The sequence below is a fragment of the Lepidochelys kempii genome, chromosome 9, assembly GCF_965140265.1.
Source record: "Lepidochelys kempii isolate rLepKem1 chromosome 9, rLepKem1.hap2, whole genome shotgun sequence".
NCBI classification, from domain to species: Eukaryota; Metazoa; Chordata; order Testudines; family Cheloniidae; genus Lepidochelys; species Lepidochelys kempii.
Genome location: NC_133264.1, coordinates 23,580,194 through 23,598,750, shown reverse-complemented (window position 1 = coordinate 23,598,750; position 18,557 = coordinate 23,580,194). Strand labels below are relative to the sequence as shown.

General features: G+C 41.8%; 1 protein-coding gene across 3 annotated transcripts in view; it reads left to right on the top strand.

Annotated features, from left to right (window-relative positions):
• The window catches only part of RSRC1 (arginine and serine rich coiled-coil 1), a 366,678-nt gene that overhangs the window by 53,790 nt on the left and 294,331 nt on the right, over positions 1-18,557 (top strand). For all 3 annotated transcript variants that reach the window (XM_073359563.1, XM_073359564.1, XM_073359565.1), the window contains exon 4: positions 17,777-17,953. In XM_073359563.1, the coding sequence (XP_073215664.1) occupies positions 17,777-17,953 (177 nt within the window). The remainder of the gene's footprint in view (positions 1-17,776; positions 17,954-18,557) is intronic.

Sequence of the window (18,557 nt, the reverse complement as noted above, 5' to 3'; positions counted from 1 at the left end):
TGCAAATCTGAGCTTTTCCCTTCAGATACCTCATGTCTTTGCTTCATAATCTGCTCGAACCCCTTTCTAAATGCAACCAGACTTTCCACCTGCATCTCCAAACCTCAGATCTTTTCCTCCATCAGCTCTATCAGATGGCATTTCATGCAGACAAAACTCTTCCCAAGTACCCCCTCCAGGATCATGTACATACCGCAGCTTCCACATCTCAAAATTTATATTTTATCTATTCCTTAATTAGTATCTTGTAACTTTTATATAACAGTTTTTTATATTAATAGGACTGTTACATACAAAATATATTCAATATTTCAAACAGAAATTGAAGAAAATTAGGAAGTTAAATTACACAATATTGGTAAGCCAGAGATTTCAAAATTGTGGTTGATATTTCTTCACTAACTTTTTCTTTTCAACATCACAATAATTGATAATAATTTGACAGAAAAGAGACTTACCTTGACAGTGGTCCCTTCTGGAAGAACAAATCTAGTCTTCTATTTTTTCCATTGGTGTATGCTATATCCATATTTTTCTGTAAAAGCAGATGTACAACCTACTAACATATGCATGTTGTAATAGAAAAGTGCATGAAAGTATTGGTTTATTTATTGATAGTGTAAAAATAAATTGCACACTTGCTTTTAAAAATAAACTCCAACTCTATCATGAATAGAATAAGTGTGTATAGATAAATGAATTAAATACAAGATTTGTCAAATCCACTCACTAATGGAGAATGGTGCTGTGCTCAATTCATGTAGAATTTGTTTTCAATTGGGAAAAAAAATATGAAGAGCATAAACAGATGCAAAATTGTTTTCCTGCAGGGAAAGACAGACTGAAACAATACAGAGTTAGGAAAAAGGCCCAATTTCTGACCTCCCTGCATAGCCCAAGCAGCCAGACTGGGAAGTTGCTCTGGAGCTGGGCTTGGAGGGAGAGGAATGCTTCCTTCTCAAGTCATTTTGGGGAAGTGCAGCAGCTCTCTTGCCACTGCTCTAGCCTGGGGACTAGAGTAGCCTCTTGGATTTAAGTGCATATATGGATAGAGTTAAAATTACAATGAACTTCACCTTTTCACTACCTCATTATGAAATGCTTCTCTTAGCAACCCTAACTATAGGTTAATGCAGGGTTATTTTTGTGTATGTGTTAACTTTTTAAAATCAGTAATACAGCTGGATTGTGTGTGTGTGTTCATGTGCACGTGCTCATGTGCCTTGCTCTGTCTTCCTTCCCCCCTATATTTGGGTTTTTAACGTCAAGATCTTTTAGACAGGACTGTTGTGAATGGGTGTCAATTGTTATACTTAACAGTCATGGCAGCATGCTGACTCCTCTTGGTGTAACCACATAATTTTATAAGTTTAAAAACTGTCAGCTTAAACTTTAAATCCTAGTTTTTGCTGGTCTCTCATAAAATTATTTAAATATAGCTTTTTCATAACAAATTTCCTTTTTCAAATGGTCTCTAAGGAAAGAAAGATGATGTTTGCCTGAGAGAGGCTGTCTCTTCACTTGGAAAAAAAAAACTTGAGTTAACTAACCCAGAGGTGAAATCCTAGTGAGGACAAGGCAGTTGGTCTCAAGATGTTAACTTGTGTGAAAACAATCTCTGCTAACTCATGTGAACACTACAAACTGTCTTGTTTTCAGTAACATTTTGCCTCTGAGCTTGTTAACTCAAGTTAAAAATACAGCTCTTTTCCAAGTGAAAAGAAGACCAAAGTGGTTTGACTTCTTTGGACCAGTTGTATCTAGGACAAATACTGTCCTCTGTGAAAGATGAAGCTAAAATAAACCGGGACTAGAGCATTTCCCCCTCATTCTGTTGGATGGGAAGCGTTTACAGTTCCCCTCAGGAATAGCTTGTGTAGACCACTTAGAAAGTCACGGATTCTTTGGAATCTGCATAGATTCCAGGAGGTCAGTGGGAGGACAGGGCTATCCACACAGTTGCTTCCTCAATCCCTGTCACCACACTTCATTATACTTCCGCTGGCCACCTCTGCTCCCAGAATCCCAATCTTAAACCAGGAGAGGGAGGTGTTCTTGGTGTGTAACAGGCTTAGCAGAAAAGCCCTTTGCACACAGCTCAAGACAAATTTCCTTGCAAACTCTGTTGTGCTGGAAGCAGGGATAATGTGCTCCCACAAGCACTGCTACTGGTCCGCATACTCTCCACACACTCCTTCCATGTGGAACTAGTGTAGCTGGATGGAGGGCAGTGCTGCAAAGGCAGCTGAACACCATTTCAGCATGGGAAGCATTGCTCTGCAAGTCTAAAGTCCCTGATTCTCAGACCTCCAACTGACCAGGAAAGCCAAGTTACACTGACATTCAGTTGTATGGCTAGCTTTATTCTTCCCGCTTCAGTTATTGAAAACCTGGATAAAAGCTTTTGGCTTTGAGTTCCTTAGACTAGGTAGCTAATGTTTACTGCCCAGCTGGTTTATTTTAAAACTGGCAGACCTCTGGAAGGTTTTTATTTTTCTTCTTTTGATTGGTGAGGTGGGGAATGTTATGGAGGCTTAACATAAATGGAGTTCTACACACTTGTTTTCAGTTTAACTTTTTCATATAGGTCTGTGTGCAGTGTGAAATTAGGATGGACTCAGAGATCTCAAATCACTACCTGACTGCTTGTTCCTGCTGCCAACACTGGCTTTTTCCCATTAAAACATCTATCTTTCTGAAAGTGGGGTTCTTTAAAAAGAACATTATCCTGAAGGCTTTCAGCAACTGTTTTGCTGCTGATCAGCTAAGAGTGTACTTCTGGTATGGATGCCAGTGGGCATCCTGAGCTTGTGCAAGAGAGATCACCTAAAGTAATCCTTCATATATAGTATTTCTAATTGATAGGTCTTACCTTATTTCTAGGGCTCTCTTCACCATAGTATAGCGGGCTAAATTCAGTAATTAAAATTTACATAAACTTATCTGCGGTTGCCTGCATTTTTCCTTTCCTAAGTTCAGAACTTTTGCTTTCTATCCTCTCTCTCTCTCTGCCTCTGTTATTTGTTTCCTATTTTCAGTTATTTAGTGACAGCCTGATGGCAAAGTGCTCTGAAAATGGCTCGGTCCTCTCCCCTGGTTGGACATTTTATAGGAAAGGAATGCAGTCACAAACCCTGCAAGAAGTCAGCATCTGGATGAAGAGCAGCTAATGGAAGCTGAAGCCAAGTAAGCCATATGTGATGTTTGGTTTAACTTGAGCCAGTTGCTCTTCATTCAGATGTTGCTCTCTTGCAGCTTATCGGACACCTTTGTCAAATGGCATTGCTTGTATGTACTGAGCAGGAGATGTATCATCAATATATTTTTGGCACCGGAGTCTCTCAGATTTTCTAAGCGATCTCTTCTATGCGTTGAAGGTATTGTAGCAAACATAGGTGTGGTTTGGGCCTCTTCACAAGTGAGGGTAGGTGGTCTGGAAGGTCAGAGTCTGGAGATATGGATTTGTGACAGAAGGAACACAAATGAATAAACACAATAAAGCTAAAAGCAACATCTTCCTAAATATCCTGCTATCCTCTCTATTCTGGTCCAGTCCACTGAGAAAACGTCATAATTTTCAAAATAAATATTTCATTTTTCATAACACCTTGAAAATAAAATACTTATTTTCTTAAATGTGTTAATTGTGCGCTTGTACTGGTTTATAACTGAAGGGCTCCTTAATACTGAGATGCAGAAGCTCAGGCTGCATATCTAGTGAATTAATTAATATCCTTAATTTTCCCAGCTCTGCACAGCTCTGTCTATGCTTATGTATCTGCTTCTGTTTATTATTCATCTCACTTTTCTTCATTAGTAATGTCAACTTCACCACTCACCTTTTCTCCTCTCCATCTTATATTTCTGCCTTCTACCATGTCTAACCCCTGTGCTTTGAATAACCTTCTTTACCACAGTACACCTGGCTTCTAACTTTCCTTTAAAACCCTTAAAAACTATGTTTTCTGCCTTCAAATAATAATTATGTAAATATAATCTCTTCTCCACTCCCATTTTATTTAAAAACAGTTTTATTACTCTCCCCTAGATCTCCCTGAGTATTCTTACCTAAACTCTCTGTGTTTTTGGATTGTAAGCATCTAATTACCTTGACTTTGAGCATCGTACAGTGTGGTGTATGTCTGCACTTAGTAATACTGTCTTACAATTTATTATTTATTAACTTCCTCACTGTGAACAACAGTGGATTTATGGTGCTTGAAACCATAGTTTTGATTCTTTAAGAACTCATCCTGTGAAGTCTTTTCCTCGCTAGTGATAGTTCAATAAAAAGCCCCTTTTAATGTACTTTGACAGAGTGCTTCAATTTGCTTTAATCAGTTGTACCAGGGTTTAAACAATGTCTCTATTCTGAATATGAAAGTTAGTGGGTAGTGTAGTTTGCCACCGTGCGTTTGTTTTCATCATGTTGCTCTTTCCAATAGTGACTATTTTCCTTTTTATGTCTGTCTGAAATGTTAAGGACAAGTTTGATGTTGTTGTTGTTGTTGGGGTTATAAGAAGTTAGCAGGGATTGTTATCAGCTGAAAGACTATTATAAAGAGTGTCAGTAAAGAACTTGACATCTTAGAAACTTTCAGTTGGGTGGTGGCTGTTATTTGCCAGATAAGTCATTTGTACCTAACACTTGCCTTCACTGGAACAGTGCTCATTTTCTTGTACTTGAGTGCTTGCACTCTTTGTTTTTGTTTTTTTAAAGTCCCTTAGTCCTCCTTTCCATTTCTTAAAGTACATCTTGGTGACTGTTTTCAAATTGTAATGTTTTGAGAAGATTAGATTGTACCTAGAAGATATAGTCCAATGCTTTAGTGCAATATAATTGGGGAAATACTAAACGACACTGACCTCATTTCCTTTAGAACAATGAAAATTAATAGTTTCACGTTTTATTAGGCTGATATTCCAGATGTAGTGTACATTTAATTAAGTGTAGTTTCCTTTTGGTTATGGTATGTGTATCTGTTTTTTGTCGCAAATTCTTTCTAGTTTTACAGTTTTCCACATGTTTTCTTTCACCATTTATGATTTTTTCAAAGAAGAGCTATAAGGATTTAAATCACTTTAGCATGCAGCAAAACAGTTCCCATTCAAACAATAAACGCCATTTTAAAAAGCCTTTAGATCTTCTGTCACTTCATAAATATAAATGTATAAAAACATTATGCAGTTGTAGTGCCCACCTGCTAATTAAATGCAGATTTCCTCAAACTTGTTTTAAAATCTGCTTATTTGTTTCAACTCTGTCTCTGTTCAGAATACATATGGTCCTTGTGAAACTAATTATGCTTATGGAGCAGCTGTTAAATTTAGTGCAACTAATTTTGTCCAATATTTTACATTTTAATTGATTACCTGTGAAGAAATTAACAAATTAACACTTATTGTGCAGTAACTGAATGTGCTTTTATGGATACTTTCAGTTTTTACAATTGGACTAAGTGTTGATGGAATAAAGACATTTCTTAGGATTTTAGTTAGAAAAGTTATTGGTGACCCTTGATTATCTGGTGTGAGAATTTAGGGATATTGAGTGATGCTAAGCATCTGTGTGTTCTGTAATGTAGACATGAAAAGCAGATTGGAAAGTAATAGCTTTTTCACAGAATTTTGGTAACATATGGGCTTATCTGGATCTAAGCACTCTTTGAAGATCTTTGAACTTGACTAAATGACTTAACCTTTGGCATAGTGGGTGGGTGTTGGGTGGTTATGGGTTTTTCTGGGGGCGGGGGGTGGATGGGGGAGGTTGGCAGTCTACACTCAATCTTGACTTCCCTTTCCACCCTCGCCACCTAGAGTTTTTGTAATTTTTAACATTTTGATATTTGATCTTAATAAATGGCAGCTTTTAATTTTTGTTACAGTACACAAAATAGTATTATTAAAAAGTGGCTTTACTGTTCAAATGATAAGCAATTTTTATTTGATTTCAGAAAATTAAGCAATAACAATGTATTAAAAATATTTTGGAAAACTTCATCTTCAGTAATGGTTATATACAGATTTTCTTTTTTTCTGAGCTCAGATGACTTCTTAAATCTATAAAACCTGTTCCAAACTAAAAAAAAAAAAAAGATGCATTTCATAAAGTTACATTTTTATTTAAGCTAACTTCAGTAACATAGGTCATTAAGATAGAATGTGAGTAAAATATACTGTGCCTTACTAGGCTACAGATGGGAATATATGGGTTTTTTAAATACAATAATAATTAGCACAACTTGTCTCATGAGTTTAGTGCATTTTAATTTTCATGTCTTCATAAACTTCTAAACCTCAGCATACCACTGTGAAGACTACATTAAAGAGTTAAATTTAATAAGGTCATTGAGAAAGAAACTATAGATTCTTACTGAGAGGTGTCAGTTCAGGACCAGTGCACTTGTATTCCTCCTGCATGGTCTCTCGAATCCACCCACTCTAGACAACCAGTTCTTCAGCAGTCACCTCTTTTTTGAGTAGAGACTGCTCTCCCTCCTGACCAGGGGATTTCCAGGCTGCACAGTTTCCTGCATACACTGTGCTATTCCCAGCAAGCCAAACTTCCTACACAGGCCAGCATCTGTACTTTGCTTTCTCTCCAGAGGCTATAAATAGTGTAAATGTCAGAGTTAAAAGGTACCACACAGCTTTTTATAAGCAAGTACATTTATTCTTGAGGTATGGTGACTATATTTCCCTATGTGGAAATACGGCATACCTGATAAAATTGCTCATATTCAAGTGAGTTCAATGGCAATCAATCAGAACTGTGCAGTAGCTCCGTCCCAACATTCTATAAAAACTCCAGGGTCCAGCAGGAGAGGGAGGGCTTCGGGGGGTCTGGGCTGGGGGCTGTGTGCAGGCAGGGGGGTAGCTCAGGGTGCAGGGAAGGGGTAGCTAGGGGCTGTATCCCAGGAGGGCTCCCCTGCAATCCTTGTTCCCTGAGGGCTCTGCCAGCCATGGAGCTGGGTCTGCAGCCCCTGTGGCTCTTACTGGTTGCATGAGAAAAGGGGGCTAGGAGTTGAGCAACTTCAACCCCCTGTACCAGTAGCAGTAAGAGAGGAGGGAATACCATGGCTGCCTGCTCCATGGCACCAGCCAGAGGAGCAACTGCAGTGCCCGGCTCTGGCTTCCTGCCTCCTAACAGGCCAGGAGCCAGGGAGAGAAGGAGGGGTGGGTGTGTGTGTGTGGGGGGGGAGGGGGTGGCTTGGAGCTGCCCCCTGGAACTGCCCTGCACTTACACTCCAGTTTGGGGGTTGGACAACATCCCAGGTGTCCCCCAACTCTGCCCATGGGCTCGGGGGCCTCTGCCCCATGGGGAGCACTGGGGATCTGGGATTCAGCCCTGCCACTTCCGGCTTTAGCCCCGGTGCTGGCAATGGGGACTGGGGCTTCAGCGCCTCAGCTCCTGCCTTCAGTCCCGCGGGGACTGCCAGGGTTTGGGCATTCATCCCCACAGCTCCTGGCTGCAGCGAGGGGAGGGGAACGCTGAGAATCAGGGCTTCAGCCCCACGGCAGGCAGCGGGGATCGGGGCACTGGGGCTCAGGCTCTGGGTTTCAGCATCGGCCCCCAGTGGTCCCCCTGAAAGGGCTTGCGGACCCCCACTGAGAACCCCTACTTTAGGTTTAACATGGGGAGGGTGACAAACACCCTTAACACACCTTCCCCCCGCACAGGGCTGCCTCTCTTCCTACCTGATGTTGCCTCTTCCCGCCTCTGCACCAGGCCTGAGGCCACCACATGCTCTCACTGAGTGGCCACCGCCTGCCCTCACTTACCTGCCAGCCGCAAACAAGATTGGGTTGGGGCTGTGCTGATGGCTGACTGACGAGCAGGGGGAGTGGAAAATATGGGACAATTTGCCTGTTTAAAAAAAAAAAAAAAAAAAGGGTGGGACACCTGCAAGATGGCTTAAGTATGGGCCTGTCCCATTAAAAACAGAATGGATGGTCATCCTATCTTGAGGTGAAAGCATTACAGAGAAAATATGTTAAAAACAATAAATGAACTTACACACGTGCTAAAAAGCTTACAAAAGGTCAGCGCAGTTCCAGTCTTGGGCTCTGGTGGGTCAGTCCTTCAACACCCACAGTTGGGATTTCTCCATGGTTACATGTTCAGAACTTCAATTTAGAAAGAGAACCACCATGAATAGTTCAATCTTTCTCGTATACAGTTTGGGCCTTTGATCTTAGCCTTACGTAACAGGTGATCAGCAGATGGTTGCCCGCTCCTCATGGCACAGCTTTAAAAGGCTGGGCTTTTGCAGAACCGGAGGTGGAACGTTTTCCTTCTCCACCCTCTCGATATTCCCCAGGAAAACCACTTAAACCTTTTTTCTTCCGCTGGTCCATTGTTGTCTGGCACGCTGTTTGTTTGAACCCCCCGGTCTTACATCTGTTACATTCTCCCCTCCCGAGGTGAGGTAAAATCCCTGCCCACAGTAATATATAAACTATTCTCTTAATACAATGGACCTCAAAGATTCTTAAACTTAATTCAATAAGGTTTCTCAAAGGTATTGGACAAAATTGCCATATGTTTCACACTAGATATACTGTTGAATTCCAAAGCTTAATTTCTTAGGATTTTGGACTTTTAACCAAAGTAGGAAACTAATCAACCATTTTTAAAAACAATTCACTTTGTTTTATAAAGTTATACTGGATATGTACAGTTCCCAAGAGGTTGAAGGCACTTGTCTGACACAATAGCATACTATTACAGGAGGAACCAGTAGTGACCCCCTATATTTAGGTTGTCTAACACTTTCCACTGTCAGAGATTCTTGTAGCCTTTCTTTGGGAGGCTCTGTCCCCCCCGTTGTTGCAGCAGGCCTTTGACATTTGGCAGGAACAAAGCCCTGGCACTAGTGATATGGCCTTTTTTTTGTCCCATGAAGTGCCATCCAGATTTAGTTGAATTATACACTATTTCTTTTGCTTGTAGTCCTTAGCTGAATTTTGGCAACATGCCAAAATACTGCCCATGAACATTATAAGGAGCTCTAGGCTGATGCTGCCCCTAAAGCAGTATCAGTACCACATACTATACTGGGATGCCTGGCATAGGCACCGATTCTGTGGGTGCTCCAGGGCTAAAGCACCCATGGGGAAAAATTAGTGGGTGCTCTGCACCCACTGGCAGCTAAGCTCCCTTCACCCTCCCCACTTCCTTCTCCTCCCCTCCCTGCCCCCCAAATGCACTGCGTCCCCGCTCCTCCGCTTACCTTCCAGCACTTCCCCCCGGCTGGCTGCTGCCAAACAGCTGTTTGGCAGCATGCTGAGAGGGAGGAGGAGGAGCGGGAACGTGGCACGCTCAGGGGAGGAGGTGGGGTAGAGGTGGGGCTGGGGCAGGGATTTGGGGAAGGGGTTGGAATAGGGGCAGGGAGGGGAGGGGACTTTGGGGAAGGGGTTGGAATGGGGGTGGGGGTGGGGGCGGGGTTGGGGGCAGAGGACGGGTCGAGCACCCAGGGGAAAGCAGGGAAGTGGATGCCTATGATGCCTGGTAGCTGCCAGACCAGCTGTAATTGTAGGGATTTTTTCAGAGTTGAGCTGAACCCCTGGCCACACTTTCCCTCCCACAACTCACGATATGTTCCTAATCACTAGCCCATTCCCTACTCTGGGATAACAGCCTTTAGTTAGTATCTAATGTAGCTAGTCCTGTAGCTCAGGGGTTCTCAAACTGGAGGTCAGGACCCCTCAGGGAGTCGTGAGGTTATTACATGGGGGGTCGCGAGCGGTCAGCCTCCACTTCAAACCCCGCTTTGCCTCCAGCATTTATAATGTTGTTAAATATATAAACAAGTGTTTTTAATTTATAAGGGGTCGCACTCAGAGGCTTGCAGTGTGAAAGGGGTCACCAGTACGATAGTTTGAGAAGCACTGCTATAGCTCAAGTGGTAGAAGGCAATGCTGAAGATTCAGGCTTCAAATCCTGCAGCTGATGTGTTATGGGGTTGGGGTTGTTTTGTATTTTATGTTTCCCCCACTTTTTGAAAAAAGGAAATTACGTACCAAAAGTTTAAGATGTAGGAATATTTACCAATAAAGCCAAACCCCAGAAAGGTTAACTTTCCTCTTTGAACAGAGTGTATGTACTCCTATTCAGTCATTTGGGAAGGCTACCAGTTTTTATTGGAACTTTAGTTAGTACAGGTGTAACTTATTCAAATTTTATTTTATCCAAGACACTGGGGTTAATCCCTTCATTTTTGTAAATGTCATTTGTAATCACCAGAAGTGATCAGGGTTTCATTTCTGTTTTATCTGAAAGGTGATGCTATCAGCTGTACCCTTAAAACCCTTTCTGCCCAACAAATGCTGTTCTTTGTATGGAATACAATTCAAATACTCACCAAGTCAGGTGATATTTTGCATATGCAATCTGATGAAATGACATCAAGCATGGTTGGTTTGTATCATAGGCTGTGGGAGACTATGCCTCTCCAAACAGCCCAGCATAGCCCTGCCCACGCTCCTCCCAGAAAGCCCCTCCTGCTTGCCCTTCCCCCTTGGTCCCAGCCCAGGCAAGCTGGCTGCAACTCTTCAGGGGAGTGTGCTAGGGCTGGGGTTAGGGCTAGGTTGGCTGAGACTGGCCTGCGGCCTGGACTTGGGGTCGCTGGGGCCGCCCAGCGCTGGGGGGGGTGTCTGGGGGCACTGGGGCTGCCTTCCCTGTGCTTGGGTGGTGGGGGTGGTATGCTGCCTGCCTGGCGCTTGGGGGGGAGGGGCGCTGGGGTTCTGGCGGCGGGACCAGCCGGCGGCTATCCACCGTCCATGACATAAAGTGAATATCTTTAGCCCATGATTTTTTGATTTTAAAACAATTTGCAATTAGACGAGCAGCAAATTAGTTGTTTGATTAATAGAGCAAAACAAAAACATTTTTTTCCTGGCCAGATAATAGAAATAATCTCTCACATCTATAAGTATGCAGATCAGCTGTCTCACATGAAATGCTAGTAGTTCTCGCTGATGCTGATGTCCAGTAAAAAATGGTAGTTTTTTCCTCATGTGGCAGCTTAATAAAACTAACTTTATAACTTTAAAAATGTGCAGTTTTTCCTGTCTTCTTTAAATACGCTTCTGTAGTTCCTTAGCTTTCTAACTTTCTAAGGGTTTTATATTGTGCCTGTCACCAGAAAGTCTGAACACCTTTCTCTTCCTTATTACTTCTAGTTACTTCTGTTTGACTTCATTTACATAACCATTCTCTCAGTATATCAACTTTATTTCTAATTTTATTCTCATTAACTTTCCTATTTAAAGTGCTTTACTTTCTCCTTACTATTAATTCCTCTAAGGGATACTTTTTTCTTTCTTTATCCTTGGTTTCTGTTTCCTAACAGGGCACTTGGCTTCTCTTGCTTCTCCCTTTTCTAATTTTTTCAAGCCCTCAACCCATTCATCTAGTGGGCAATCCATTCTATCTTCATAAGTCATGTCTACATTACAAAACTATGTCGACCTGATTTACGTCAGTATACAATCAATGCAGTTATTACATTGCTTGTGTGTGTGAACATGTGGCTCCTCATATCAGTGCTGTGTATACTCACCAGGAGTGTTTGTATCGATACAGAATGTAGTACGCCGAGGGTGGGTATCTCAGTGTGCAACTCATCACCATCCAGCACAGGGTAATGTTGGGAAGTGTTTGCAATGCCCAATGGGGCCGCAATGAATTGCACAGAGGTGACTGGGAGCATGGGATCAGCGTCCCATAATGCAGTGTTCTTCATCCCATAATTACAGCTGCATCCCATAATATTTCAATTCTTGTTTTCAAAAATCCCCACAAACCCACATATCCCTCCTTGCTGTCTGCCATAATTGGCATTAAAGCTCTGCATTATTGTCATGAGCATTGCAAGCACATGGTACATGATCCTGTAGTATTTGCAGAGCTGCAAGAGGAGCCACAGGGAACGTGGTGATTCCTTAGAGGAATTGCTGTGGGACATAGAAACAATTCAGGGTTGTTGGAGGCATTCATGGAGCAGCTGGAGATGGTGGTGTGCCAGTTCTGGACCTGAGAAACAAACACTGGTGGGATTGCATTGGCCTGCAGGTTTGGGATGATGAACAGTGGCTGCAGACCTTCTGGATGTGCAAGGCCACATTGCTGGATCTGTGTGCTGAATTCAACCCAGCCTTCTGGTGCAGGGACACAAAAATGAGAGCCACTCCGACGGTTGCAAAGTGAGTTGCAGTTGCACTGTGGAAACTTGCAATGCCAGATTGCTGCCTTTAAGTTGAGAATCAATTTCGAGTTGGGAAATCCACTACAGGGGCAGGCGTTGTCATCCAAGCATGCAGGGCTTTGCAGGGCTGTGACTTGGAGCAAAGTGCAGGACATAATGGATGGTTTTGCAGCAATGGGGTTCCTGAACTGCAGTCGGGAGATAGATGGTATGCATATCCCTATTTTAGCACCAGACCACCCTACCACAGAGTATGTCAACAGAAACGGCTACTTTTCTACGGTAATGCAGGTGCTGGTGGATCACCGGGGATGCTTTACTGACATCAGTATGGGCTGGTCAGTGAAGTGCAGAACACGTGAATCTTTAAGAACACAGGACTGTTGAGAGAGCTGCAAGCAGGGACTTTCTTCCCCGACAGGTGGATTACCACTGAGAATGTTGAAACGACAATAGTGATGCTAGAAGAGACCCAGCCTATCCCTTGCTCCCAGGGCTCATGAAGCTGTACGCTGGCTACCTCGACAGCACCAAGCGCTTCAAGTAATGGCTCAGCAGGTGCAGAATGACTGTTTTAATGTGACTTGGTGGTGTTTACTTACAAGATTGGATCTCAATGAGAAAAAACATCCCAATGATTGTAGCTGCTTGCTGTGTCCTGCATAATATCTGTGAAGCATAAGAAGATAAGAACAGCCATACTGGGTCAGACCAAAGGTCCATCTAGTCCAGTATCCTGTCTTCCAACAGTGGCCAATGCTAGGTGCCCCAGAGGGAATGAACAGAACAGGTAATCGTCAGGTGATCCACCCCCCTGTCGCCCATTCCCAGCTTCTAGCAAACAGAGGCTAGGGACACCATCCCTGCCCATCCTGGCTAATAGCCATTGATGGACCTATCCTCCATGAATTTATCTAGTTCTTTTTTGAACCCTGTTATAGTCTTGGCCTTCACATCATCCTCTGGCAAGGAGTTCCACAGGTTGACTGTGTGTTGTGTGAAAAAATACTTTTTTTTGTTTGTTTTAAACCTGCTGCTTAATTAATTTCATTTGATGGCCCCGAGTTCTTGTATTATGTGAAGGAGTAAATAACACTTCCTTATTTACTTTCTCCACACAAGTCATGATTCGATAGACCTCTATGCTATCCCCCCTTAATTGTCTCTTTTCCAAGCTGAAAAGTCCCAGTCTTATTAATCTCTCCTCATACGACAGCCGTTCCATGCCCCTAATAATTTTTGGTCCTCTTTTTTGGACCTTTTCCAAGTCCAGTGTATCTTTTTTGAGATGAGACCACATCTGCATACAGTATTCAAGATGTGGTCGTATCATAGATTTATATAGCAGCAATATGGTATTTTCTGTCTTATTATCTATCCCTTTCTTACTGATTCACAACATTCTGTTCGCTTTTTTGACTGCCATTGCACATTGAGTTAATGTTTTCAGAGTACTATCCATAATGGCTCCAAGATCTTTTTCTTGAGTGGTAATAGCTAATGTAGACCCCATCATTTTATATGTATAGTTGGGATTATGTTTTCCAATGTGCATTACTTTGCATTTATCAACATTGAATTTAATCTGCCATTTTGTTGCCCAGTCACCCAGTTTTGAGAGATCCTTTTGTAGCTCGTCGCAGTCTGCCTGAGACTTAACTGTCTTGAGTAGTTTTGTATCATCTACAAATTTTGCAACCTCGCTGTTTACCCCTTTTTCCAGATAATTTATGAATATGTTGAATAGGACTGGGCCCAGTACAGACCCCTGGGAGACACCACTATTTACATCTCTCCATTCTGAAAACTGACTATTTATTCCTACCCTTTGTTTCCTATCTTTTAACAAATTACCAATCCCTGAGAGGACCTTCCTTCTCATCCCATGACTACTTACTTTGCTTAAGAGCCTTTGGTGAGGGGCCTTGTCAACGGCTTTCTGAAAATCTAAATACACTATATCCACTGAATCCCCCTTGTCCACATGCTTGTTGCCCCTCTCAAAGAATACTAGTAGACTGGTGAGGCATGATTTCCCTTTACAAAAATCGTGTTGACTCTTCCCCAACAAATTATGTTAATCTATGTCTCTTACAGATTTGTTCTTTAGTATAGTTTCAACCAGTTTGCCCGGTACTGAAGTCAGGCTTACCGGCCTGTAAATACTGGGGTCACCTCTGGAGCTCTTTTTAAATATTGGCATCACATTAGCTATCCTCTAGTTGTTTGGTACAGAAGCTGATTTAAATCATAGGTTACAGACAACAGTTAGTAGTCCTGAAATTTCACATTTGAGTTCCTTCAGAACTCTTCGGTGTATTCACCCCAAGCAAAAGGGGAAGTTTCTGCCAGGGTGGAGGTGGAGTGCCTGACGGTTGAATTTAAACAGCCAGATACAAGAGCTATTAGAAGAGCTCAACGCAGAGCTATACGTCTCAGGGGGGCTTTGAAGGGTCATTGTGATAGTGAACCTGAGTAGTGTGTGTTGCTGTAGTGTGCTCTACCTGGCCTTGCTTTTTTTTGCAGCCTGGTATGAATCTTTTAGTAATTGCTGTGTTTTTAGGAATATAACATTGTCAATGCACCTATTAATATGGTCTGTGAATGATGTTATGGGTTCTATGACAAAGTGAAGTAACAGGAAATTAGTGGGTGTTAGACCTGCTCACCACCAGACAGCAGTTGTTGTGAATTAATAAAGATAAAGTTTGTTCCAAATAAATAGAATTTGATTCTGTAATGTGAAGCAGGCATTAAAAACCATTTAAAACGTAATAAATTAATGGAATAGAACTTATGAAGGGGAAAGAACGCTAATTTCCATTTCAGGAACACACACCAACCGTGGCTTTCACAGGTCAGTGAAGTTGTGATTGTCTTTAATGTTCCCCAGGGTGGAGTGGTAGGGGTAGTGCACTGACCCCGGATGCCCCGTGGAATGTTGAGGGGAGGTTTAAGGAGGTCCCAATATTGAGTTCTTTGTGGGCTGCAGAGAGAGATGAGATGGGTTTGTTGAACCTGCAGATCTACCAGAGTGTGCAGCATCTCTGTTTGCTGTCTAAGAAGTGCAAGCATCTCCTACTGCTCATCCCTCTCCTTTTCCTGTTCCTTTCCTCTCTCCACTCTGTCCTTCTCCTTGCTGTCTGTAAGGGTGATCTTCCAGGGCCTGCACTCATTCTCTGATGCAGCACTGGCTTGCAGGATCTTCTGGAACATGTCATATACATGTTTTCTTTCTCCTTATCTATCTCAGTTGTTCTGCAGGTGTGGAGGGGGAGACCCTGAAGGCCACAGTGACAAAAGCTGTACTATCGTGAGGGTAATTGTGACGGAAATTTAAACTTAAGAAGCTGAACTCATTCCCCTTGCTCCCCAATTGCTTCTACGTTCTCATTTCTGCTTGGGATTGATGAGCTTGGGATTCATTGATCAGCCATGGTGACTGTGGTCCTCAGGGTGGTTGGGGAAATTAAGAGGGAATAGTTTTCTGGCATGAATATAGTTGTATAGGGCAATGGAACTGAATAATGGCACCATTTTCCACAGGCAGTGGTGATTTTAGCTGACATTTCACTCCTGAGCTTAACAGAGGCAGAGAGAGCAGAGCTCCTGCTGGCATCCCGATGCTGCCCGGGTCCGTATAATGCTAGCTTATGTACTGCTATGGTGCCTTCTGAAGTAATCACTCAGTGGTGTGAGAAAGTGTCCTATAGTGGCTGAAGAAATAAGGCAGCCCTCCCCAGAAACTGTCAGCAGAGGATTGCAGAGTACCTCCATGACAGTGTCATTGAAATCTTTATGGAGGATTCATGGGAGATCTTGGTACCTGTAAAACAAAGTGCTCTGCGTGGCCCCCTCTGCCTAACTCTAGAAGGGAATGAAAAGCAGATAGCAACTCTGCCTCTCTTGGTTGTTCCACTACCTCTTTTAGCGCAAGTAAAAAAAAAAAAAAGACTTGCTACATTGGGGTTCATCTGTTGTGAATTCATAAATACATGATGATAGTTTTGCTGTTGGATTGTGAAGGAGAAAGCTAATTCTGGAAAACCAAACTTCTTCAGTAGTCCAAAGTTCTCCACCATTAGAGGCATCATATTTATTCTAAATACAAATATGATTTTCAGAACATGTGTCACAAATACTCTAAAATGTAATGAAACTTTAAGGTTAGACTTGCTCCACAGTTTGTCTCCTATTTTCCTCAGCCTCTCACTTTACTTGTGTTCAATCTTTCCTGTTTCTGTGGGTTAGGAGATCTTTCACTTGTACCCTCCCATTTTTCTGGAGCTGTGTTTTAATTTATATATGCATTATAGCACTGGTGGTAATCGGTACACATAGGTGATTGATTAGGTATCTCTCAGTAGTTTGTGTATTTAGTGCCCCATTTATGTACTGTGCAAATATCCAATGAAATTATCCCACAACATACTTAGTGTGTAATCAAGATGAAAAGTAGAATTTCTGCAAAGAACTTTCAACAATTCCATGTGGCAATTGTGTTGTAGTACTACCTTCCTGAGGAGATGATTTCCATGGAGGTGACACATTTTTACTGTTGTCTTCATTGTAAACATCCTGTTATTAGTCATGTGCTTGCCTCACCCACGTGTGGGATCGGGGAACACAAGCTGTATCAGTCAGACAATGTGTGTGGCTCTTTCACTGGAACTGTAAAACTAAAACGGTAACAATCACAGAACTTAATGAGTTACAAGAGGCATAGTAAATGAAGAAACAATAGCTTTTGTAAAGAAAACCTTTATTGTCAAAATTATTTAAATTGTTTTTTCAGTTATTGTTACAAACTTAGTGTGAGCCTGTCTACATTAGCGCTTTAAAGTGCTCTAACTTGCTGCGCGCAGGGGGGTGATTTTTCACACCCCTGAGCCAGCGAGTTACAGCCCTATAAAATGTAAGTGTAGCCAAGCCCTAAGACGCTGAACCTGCAAGAGACTATACAAGTACCCTGGTGTGGAGTCACTGGTCAGACTGGGGCCTACGTTTGCAGGCTTTTCTTTAAAGTGTAGTTCTACTCTAAAAAATTTATTCTGTCATCCCCCATAACTGTCATCCCTCTGTGCTCAGCCTGGGCTCTCAGACACAAGACACAAAAATGGCTTTGTTGTTCTGGGACATCATCACCAGTAGTAAAGGCTGCCCTTTATTAACAAATTAAACTCTGTGACATGTGTGCAACCTTTTTAACATCAGTGGGTTTGCACAGGTGCAACAGATTGGAATGTAGGAAATCATTTGGATGTACAAGAAGGAATACAATTCAGCTAATTTTTGAGCACTGTATTGACCTTGCATTGTTTAATATTATGGAGCAGGTATGTTGAGTAAGATGGTCTCATGTTTTAACAGTCATTTTCAGTACAGAATCATACTTTGTCAACAATTGATTCCTTTTTAATTTCTCACTTGCATTGTCAGGCATGTTTTTTTTTATTTTAATTGGGAGAAGATTATGGACAGAACACCTGGACTGTATATGAGAAATTTGATGTGCAGTGTTAATTGAATTATCATTTCTAAGTTTGAATACTGTATGTTTTGCATAGGTCACGATCAAGACCTCATCAACGTTCCTATAGTCGAAGCAGTGAAAGATCTAGTCATAGAAGAACTCATAGCAGATCTCGTGAAAGAGAACGGCGTAAAGGCAGAGATAAAGAAAAAATAAAAGAGAAGGAGAGGAGCAGAGGGAAAGAGAAGGAGTTGTATACCACCAAGCGTGGGTAAGTGTAATGACAAATCAAAATAAATTCATTACTATGGTGAATGAAAACATAATCAGTATTACTTTTTACTTATGTGGCCATCAACTTGCTAGGCAACATTTGTACTAAGTGAAGTGTGCTTTTCCTTTTTAAATCCTCGAACCATGTGGCTCTCATAAGATATGGTCAACACCTTAATTTAGTAATCTTTCACTTTTCTCTCCATAGATCTGCAGGAACTTGAGAAATCAGTGTAGATTAGAAGTTAATTTTGCTATTTTAAATAAATATATAAAAGAAAGGGCTGTAAAGTTGGAGCAGAGATCTTATCTACCATAACCCTCTGTTTGTAATCACTTATACTTCCCAATAAGTAGGTATTACGTTTGATAAGTAAGGGGAGAAGACAAACACTTGAGCTAACTTTGAAGTGCTGCTACTTAGCTCATTAACTCTGCTGGAACTCATTGTATTGTTTTGTCTAGATAACGAGTTGCTCCCTTCCCAAATTTGGTTAGTTTTGGGAAAATAATTAAATAACTTGCTTTTGTCTGATGTTTATTCTGAGGCTGCAGTTCAGATATTTGTAATATATTATTATATAGAAATATAATAATAACCA